The sequence below is a fragment of the Brassica napus genome, chromosome A9, assembly GCF_020379485.1.
Source record: "Brassica napus cultivar Da-Ae chromosome A9, Da-Ae, whole genome shotgun sequence".
NCBI classification, from domain to species: Eukaryota; Viridiplantae; Streptophyta; class Magnoliopsida; order Brassicales; family Brassicaceae; genus Brassica; species Brassica napus.
The window spans coordinates 11,975,032-11,984,538 of record NC_063442.1 but is presented as its reverse complement, the minus strand read 5'-3'; the positions used below and the strand labels follow the sequence as shown (position 1 = coordinate 11,984,538).

Genomic DNA, 9,507 nt, shown 5'->3' with positions numbered 1-9,507 from the left:
GCATTTCTGCTACTTTGTTTCTATGTAATTCTGTCAAAAACAAAAACTTGGTATAATAAATTTAACTTTTTACCAAAAAAAAAAAAAAAAAAAAAATCCAAATCCTTGAAAACATAAATTTTAAAATATACATTTGAAATCGTAATTGATACTATAATTAAAAAAAAGAAGGATAGTGTTGTCGGATAATGATTATCATGTTTCTAAATCTGGAAGAATATTGTCCTTGTCATCATGCACGTGTCTCTTTGACTCTCTTTCTCTGGTATCTAAAAAGAGAAATAATTAACACATCACATTTCTCTCTCCCATCGCTGTCCAATTACAAGTTACATATTATAATATATTACTCACCTATTATACAGCCGATAGATGTTTACTTTTAAAACTTAAAAAGGTAGAATAAAATGTGTTACAAAAAAAATTGAAGGTAGAATAAAATATAATTTCCAGCCAAGTTACTGCTCAATGTGGAAAAAACCTTGTGCCTATAAATTTGGTGGCGAAACCCGGGTTCCTATATCATAGTGAACATGGGAGCCATAACAGTGTTTGGACCAAAACTCGGATCTAAACTCTCTGTTCATTTTCATACGAATACATTTACATCATGCAGACTATCTAGCTTTCCGTCAATGTCATTTCCCGTTAAGCCTCCAAAGCTTGTTCCTTTGAAGGCCACTACTAACACTCTGGCTTCTAAAGATGAAAAAAATCGCAAGTTCAAGAAGTTAGCCCCTTCTGAGTGGGGTCATCGATTCGTCGACGCTCATGTCGATGTCTCAGTAAGTCTATAATCTATAAGCGTGCCAATTTTAGTGAAAAGGAAAGAAAATTTTTTTATTAGATTTGAATTTATTATAGATCCTAATTTTTTATATATTATTTACGTTTTTTGAGTTTTGAGTTTCTGATGTTGGATATTTATCTCTAATATTTTCTTTCAATATGATAACTTTTACCAGTTATAAATTTTAGTTTTCTTAGAACATTTATACTTGATCGACCAAGTTTAATACTACTTTTATATTCAGTCGAAAATGTTAAATAATCGGAAGGATCAGATATTAATTACAGGTCTAGGATTTTGTTTTTAGAACATATATCTTGATATCATATTAGATTCATGTTTATTATTAGTTTCCAACTGGTAGTAAATAAATTGGTCATAACTCTTTATATATTAGTTATAGTATTTTTTAAATTTTCAATGTGGGATACTTATCCTTAATAAAAATTTACGTAACTTTCAAATTATATCTGTATTTTATATTCTTAGAGATGTTAGAAAATATGTTAGCAATTTTTTAGGTTTCATCTATTTTTCTTCTTGTTCCTCATTTTTGCTTTTTTGGTTCATCTTATTCAGCTATACTTGGTTATAACTAGTTATTTTCATCTTTGGCCCGTAGATCTAGGCGCTGCTACGTATATGAAATCATGTTTTAGTATATAGATGTATAGAGGATATAAAATCATATTCAAATTCATATATTTGTTAAGGAAATCGATTCGCTTGGAAGAGAAATCGAAGCACTCAAGCCAAAAGTGGAAGACTTGTTCTTGTCTTCCGGTGGAGTTAATTCAACTAAAAAGAATATCCTTTTCATCTACCTGCTCGTTAGCCTTGGTCTTGCGTATCATTTCAAAGCTGAGATCGAGGAGAATCTAAAAGAAGGTTTGAAAATGATTGAAGAGACGTCGTCTGGTGAAGATGATTTGTACACAGTTTCCATCATCTTTTGGGTTTTCAGAACATATGGTCACAACGTTTCTTCCGGTAAGGATTCTCTACCTGGAACATAGAAGTTTTGTCATTGTGTGTTTAATATTTATAACAAGGTGATTCCGATAAGACCTCAGATTTAAAAGAAACTAGATTCTGATCAACTTTATTCGCGGGATATTTTTATTTCATATATTTAAAAATTTAAATAAGAAATATTATTTTATGTCTTATTAGATTTATAAAAGTTTATTTTCTTCTTTAATTATGAATAAAAGCAGAAAATTTATTTTCGGGTCAAAAATATTCAATGTTTGAGTATCCCAAAATAATTTTTATGTGATTTTACGTGTATTTTATGGTCCCGTGTTATAGCATATATTCAAAAAAATTTGTGTTGGTTTAAATATTTTAATTTAAAAAAAAACATCTGTGAAAGTATAATTTATTTATGTTTTAATTATTTTATAATCAAACTTACAATTGTATATAAATATTGTTACAAAATAATCACTTATTACTAGAATAATTGTTAATTGTAATTTGTTAAATATTTATATATTTTTACATATTAATAGAAAAATTATCTTAGAACTAAATATTCTGCGAATTATAAATTTAGGCTGATTTTAATTTTTAAATTTGTAAATGCGCATTTTAAAATTTACGACTGTTATTATTTACAAATTTTGGGTTTGATTTGCAATTTTATAAGTAAGATAGATTGATATAAGACTAAAATTAAAATACATTTAGAATATTCATTTTTAATGTATATGTCTTAAATGGAAAATATATTTATTTTACAGATTTTGTATTTCAGAAAAAAAAAAATAGGAATACATCTTGTCTTATAATTTGGGGTTTGCGGGTTGGTTTTGTCCATTAGGTTTTATATGTCTAGTCTAAACCTAACGGATTCATTTTTGTGAATAGATGTGTTTAGGAGATTCAAAGGAGATGATGGAAAATTTAAAGAATATCTTACGAAGGATGCCAAGGGTATCTTGAGCTTGTATGAAGCTGCTCATATGGTGACAATGAGAGATTATATATTGGATGAAGCCTTGAGCTTCGCAATGAGTTGCTTGGAGACGTTAGTAGCAAGTGGGACATGCCAGCCTCATCTCTCCAGGCGTATACAAAATGCTTTAGGACAACCACAACATAAGAACGCGGAGATATTAGTTGCAAGGGAATATATCCGGTTCTACGAACAAGAAGAAGGCAGCGACAAGACGCTACTAAAGTTTTCCAAGCTTAACTTCAAATTCTTACAGCTACAGTACCTTCAAGAACTCAAAGACCTCTCGAAGTAAGTACAATCTCCTCAACTACTAGTACCTATATCTAGCTTTTTTGAATTTCTTTATACAACCCTTGAAAGCTTGATTCTCAAAATTGTATATTAATGTGCTTTGGATGCCAGATGGTACAAGGAGAAAGAATTTGAATATAAGTTGCCACCTTACTACAGAGACAGACTTGTGGAACTGCACCTCGTTACGCTACCATTCTTTGAGACAAAATACTCACGTGTGAGGATTATGGTAACTAAGCTGTTCGTTGTTCAAATAATTCTTGATGACACATGTGACAGATATGCTTCTCTTCGTGAAGTTGAAAGTCTCGTCAATGCAATCGAAAGGTACTCTATATATACGTAGTATATAATTATATGTTAAAGTTGTGCCAGTAACATTTTTATCGTCTACAAGTCACACGTTCACATTTTTTTGCTTTCAAATAGAAGGTTTTGACACGGCGACTACACTACTACAAAGTTTGCAATAATTTTGGAAGTTTGATACCAAAAGTAATTATAAAAAACGATGCAAAGAAATATTAATTATAGCTCCCATGGAACTTATAAGAAATAAGTGATTTTAATTTCAATTTCTGGAGTCTTTTTAAAAGTAATGCTAAAATTTTAAATCTAAGAAGAAACGTTAAAATTCCATCAAAATCTACTCAATATAATAGAGTCATTCTAAAAGATATACGATACAAGATTACTAGACTAATTCATTAGTAACTTAACATGTCTTATATAATATTTTCCTTAATCATTCAAAATATAACCTGTAAAGAAATCACTAAAATATTATTTATTAATTCAGAGTTTTATTTTGGATCTAACTTTTCGCTAATCTGTTATATTTCATTTTTGGACATAATCAATTTTTTATTAACTAATATATTAAAATATAAATATATTTTTTAAAAACTTAGTTGATGTGTTTATCATAAAAACTAATTTTTACTATTAATTTTAATTATTCAGTAATGATATTTTGATAAAAGTAAATTAGGTAAATTCTTGGATCATATAAATAACACCATATGTTACCAATCTAATACATGCATAGAATATAGGGGGCCCTAGAATATATCATATTTAAATCATATCTAAGTGTACCATTATATATAATATTAATACATGAAATTAAGTGTTAAAAATAATATATTTAGTAGTACCATAAAAGTAATATTAGTACGTTTAAGTTATTACTTTTTGAACTATACATTAAAATTATTTGATACATTAGTGTATTATATGTTTTGAAACTAATCTTTTTATAATATCGTTGAATAAAATTTAATTATCTATTTATCCAATTCAATAAAATTTAAAAAAGATTTCAAATACTCAAAAAATTCAATCTCAACAGTTAACTAAAGTTCAAAAAAAAATTAATTTTTCGATTTTTTAACTATCCTATAGTTCTTAAATTTTCTTAAGAGGCTAATCTTTATATACAAAAATCGATTTTCATAATAAATTTACAAATATATACAACACAAACTTAAATTTTTAAATCACATATATTATTTTATTTAAAATATATTAATATTTATATTCCTAGAAATATGATTTCTCAAAGATTACACTTAACTCAGAAAATCATATTTACTAGCGCATCACATTTATCAAATATATCAATTTCTATCATACTAATATTCTGTAAAAACAATTCATATTTTCTAAACCACAAGATATATAATAAATATAATTTTAAATATCAAATAAAAATTTTAAACCTTAAATATTACAAATTGTAATGCATAATAACTTTTAATAACTTATACATTATCTTAAAAAATTTAAACCTTAAATATTACAAAGTATAATGCATAATAACTTTGAATAACTTATACATTATCTTACAATTGTTTTTAAAAAAAAATTATCACAAACTGTAAAATATGGCAAAATAAAAACATAAACACATAAAAACCATTTTGTCATAAATACTTTTAAATTATAAGTAACATAAATAATTTTGATCTCGATATCAAAAACTAAGATGCATAAATAATTAATAAAATACATAATACAAATCTAATCTATAAATTAGAGTCCTAATTTTTTTATGTGTAATTTTTTATTTGGACCATCCGTTAGAAAATTTATCAAATTACACATCATTTAATTACAATATCTTTTAATATCTTAATATTTTATTTGAAATACAAACAAACAACTTTCCTTATAAAATTCTAAAAAAATATTAAAACAATATTTCCAGTTTATTTTCGTAATTAATTATTTTAAATTCTGATTATCATTAAAATATAAATAAAATTAATTTATTTTTGATTAAAAACTAAAATTAAAATCATAAAACATTTTAATGATAATTGAAATTTAAATTAATTGATTTTTGGAAATAAATGTTTTAAAATATTGTGTTTTTATTTTTGTATATATATTCATTTTTATTTGAAATAAAAATATTAAAATACATATAATCTATTAAATTAGAGTCATATTTTGGACTTCATATATTTATATATTATTTTGAACTATCGAACATGGGTTCATCTAAATCATTTGAATTTCATTATATAAAATATTTATAAAAGATCTCAAACCATTTTGAAGTTGATGGAAAATTAAGATTAAGATCAGTAGTTCATGATGACTAATTTTGAGTTAGAATTTGTATCGACTTTTTTTGTAATTTAATTGGCATCGACTTTTGCTTGACACTTCATATACAAGGACTTATATTCGGTTTTCAGATCCCAGTGATGACTTACGATCCTTCTAGAAGATAAAAAAGATGAACTTAAACAATCTATAAAACAAAATAAATGTTTAAAATGAAATTTAGCTGCGCATGGTGTGTGTTCTATTCTAGTTTATTTTAAAATGAACTCCATATTTGATAGAACTCTAAACACTTACAACACGTTTTCATACAAGTTTTTAAGTTCTCAATCAAAATAAAATAAAACTGTGCCAAATAGATCCTAGTACTTACTAAACACGATGCAAAAATATTAGTTATAGCTCCATGACACTATATACGAAATATATAAGTGACGTTAAATTTCAATTTCTGAGTCGTTTTAAAATTGATGCTAATTTTTTTAGCTCTAACAAGAAACCTTAAATTTCATTTTTAATGTCGTTAGAAAAAGGACATTGGCATTTTTAAAAATAAAAATGATGTTAAATTATTATTTTTGTAATGAGTTCTGAATCTGGTCCACATCTAAAAATAAAAGAAATTGATAATGCATTTAGGTGGGATCTCGATGATGCCATGGATGGCCAACCTGATTATTTGAAATTTGTGATTAAACATATATTCGATACTTTCCAAGAGTTTGAAAGAGAAGTGGCATCAGAATTAGGAGGATCTTACAGCTTAAAAGCTACAATTGATTCGGTAATCATACAGTAAATTAATAGTATAATGCATGTGTTTACGAATAACCATTTTCAAATGATTTTTTGAAGAACTTAATAGTACAATGTTTACATTGTGAGAATTGCAGTGCAAGAGATACGCGAGAGCCAATCTTCAGCTCGCTACATGGGCAGAAGCGGATCACGTCCCTAGTTTTGAGGAGTATCTAGAAGTCGCTGGAGTCGAAGTCGCTGTGGATTTTACTATAGCAGGTGTTTTGATGGCTATGAAAGATATCTGCAAGAAAGAAGCCTATGAGTGGTTGAAATCTGGAGATAAACTTGTGATAGCAATGTATACAGTAACAAGAGTGCTGAATGATATTCATGGCTACGAGGTACACATGGTGGAAAGTTATTTTTATTCTAGTAATTCATATGTTGTTTTAATAGTCAAACTTACATGTGTGACATTCATTAGGATGACATGAGCAGAGGATATGTCACGAACTCGATCAACTGTTACAAGAAGCAATATGGAGTTACCGAAAAAGAAGCATTTGAAAAGCTTCATCAAATTATTGCAAACGCTAATAAGATGATAAACGAGGAGCTTTTGAAGCCAACTAACATGCCACGCCAAATTCTAAAAGAAATGCTTAACTATCAACGTATAACGAATGTTAGCTACGAAATAGGTGATGAATTTACCCGTCCTGGTGGAAAACTCAAGAGCCATGTCACTTCTATGTACCTTGATCTTTGAGTGATAAGTATGTCTGAGTCTTTGCGTCATTATAGGAATAAGAGACATGTTCTCATTAGTTTAGAATGAGTCAGTTCTGTTTCCGTTTTAATAGTTGTTTGTTGAGCATTGGAAGTCATTGAATAAAGTAGATCGTTCTGAAATGGATGCATGGTGACTATATACATTATATGAAATTTGTGGTTAAATTTATATTTGAATACTTCCAAGAGTTTGAAAGAGAACTGGTGACAAAAGGAGGATCATACAGTGTGAAAGCTACAATTGAAGGCGTAAGCAATCAAATTGTAGTCGAAAATTATTTTTTACCTATTAATAAAGATTATGTGTATACAAATTTTTGAAGAGAAATAACCTAATGAAAGGAAGCATAAGCAATTGTGTTCACAGAAAAAAAAAAAGCATAAGCAATATCAGTTGCATTGAAAAACACTGGTGAGAGCAGGAGGGGCAGAAGCAAAGAGAGACTTGTGGGGTCACTTGACCCCAGTAAAATTGGCGGAAATTTTATTTTTTAGTGTATTTGTTTCTAAAATTACTATAACATTTAATCAAAATTTGGTATTTGACTCCATTAATTTATGTTTAAATTTTCACATGTCTCGATTAATTTGTAAAAAACATTTTTGTTATAATATATATATACATCTAATTTAAATAATAAATTCATATATTATGACCACAATCAGAAAAAAATCTAGTTCAGCCACTGGGTGAGAGGGAGAGCCAACCTTCAACTCGCCAAAATGGCAGTATGGGGTCACATGCCTAGTTTTGAAGAGTTAAGTATCTCCAACAAATTCCTTCATTTTTTATGGGGTCCATCCTTAAATTAAAGGGTCGAATGGGTGATTCTCCAATGGTGATCATCAAAAAAATTTCTCTTAGAAACTTATATTTTACACTATAGTCTTCAATTTCAGTAATATTTCATTTTATAAATTAACAGTAAACCCATATTAATATATGGTATTGACATAATTAGTAAACATATTTAATTATAACATCAAATTACTTATATTAAAAGATAATACAATTGTCATGTTATGCATTATAATACATGAAGTCATTATATCATGCAATATCTCTTTCTTCCAATAACGTGAAGATCCTGTGACGATAGCAAATTTTGTGAAATAATATGTTTATATTATATTTTTATTAATATTAGTATATATTGGTATATAATATTTATTAATATATTATTATTATTTAAAAATAATTTTATAAGACCACAGTAATAATATTTAAGTGCCAATATAGTTATAATAGTAGAATGCCAAATAATAAATAACTAGATGGTGGCCCGCACACTTGTACGGACTAATATATATCCAACTAATTCAAATTTTAACAAATTTTTAATTTCAATCTAAATTATTTAATCAGTTTCAAAGATTGAATTAATTAGAGATATAATTATCTTTTTTTACTACAAGACAACATAGATAATGGTTTGGTATTTGTAAAATCTTTTATTTATTATATCACTAAATCATACATGTAAAAAGTATCATCATTATAATAATCTAATAAAGTTTTATTAGTACTTTAAAAATAATATAAAATATAAATCTACAAATAAACCCTAATTACCAAATTATCAGTGAAGCCTATGAAATCAAACCCCCTCTTCATCAAAGTCTTAATTGCATTTTATATGAATTTCTTCTTCATCGGAGTTCATATTAATACCTATTAACAAAATTTACAATAACTAAAAAAAATACTTGTATTTAATAAAAGTATATATATATATATATATATACATATCTAGTAAAAAGTGTATTTTTTAATTTTTAACAGCGAGAGATCGTATTCTTTGGACTCATACTTTGATTGAGAAGATAATTCGGTGGTATAAAAGAAAAGCAAACTTCATTTTAAAAATAATAAATAAAACATTAAAAGATTAAATATTAAAAATTAACATAAGATGAACAAAACTATAAAATTAATGCTCATTAATAATATTTATCCATGAATATATTGAAAAGATTTATTAAATAATCACTAAATATGTTCAAAACTAACAATTCAAAAAGTTATTTATTAAAACTAATGACTGAGCCTAAATTAAATCATGGAATATGACAAATAATGTTCTAAAAGTAATAAAACATGAAAATAATAAAAATAACCTAAACTTATGGATAACATGACAAGTAAGCAAAATTAAAATTACTACCTAAAATTATTTTAAATATGATAAATAAATAAAATTACTAACTAAAATTATAAAGAACATAAGAAATAATAAATAACCTAAATTATGGAGGATATGAAAAATAAGAAAATGTATAATTATTGAAAACATAACAAATAAACAAATTATCTAAAATTATAGAAAATATGACAAATAAGCAATAAGCAATG

General features: G+C 26.3%; 1 protein-coding gene across 1 annotated transcript; it reads left to right on the top strand.

Annotated features, from left to right (window-relative positions):
• The first annotated feature begins 296 nt into the window (after window positions 1-296).
• On the top strand, window positions 297-7,368 carry LOC106432589 (terpenoid synthase 28-like). The gene is made up of 7 exons (XM_048739932.1): window positions 297-785; window positions 1,504-1,780; window positions 2,663-3,041; window positions 3,156-3,374; window positions 6,261-6,405; window positions 6,515-6,763; window positions 6,847-7,368. Exons 1-7 carry the CDS (start codon window positions 534-536, stop codon window positions 7,129-7,131), a joined length of 1,806 nt encoding a protein of 601 aa, XP_048595889.1. The 5' UTR covers window positions 297-533; the 3' UTR covers window positions 7,132-7,368.
• Window positions 7,369-9,507: the final 2,139 nt, after the last annotated feature.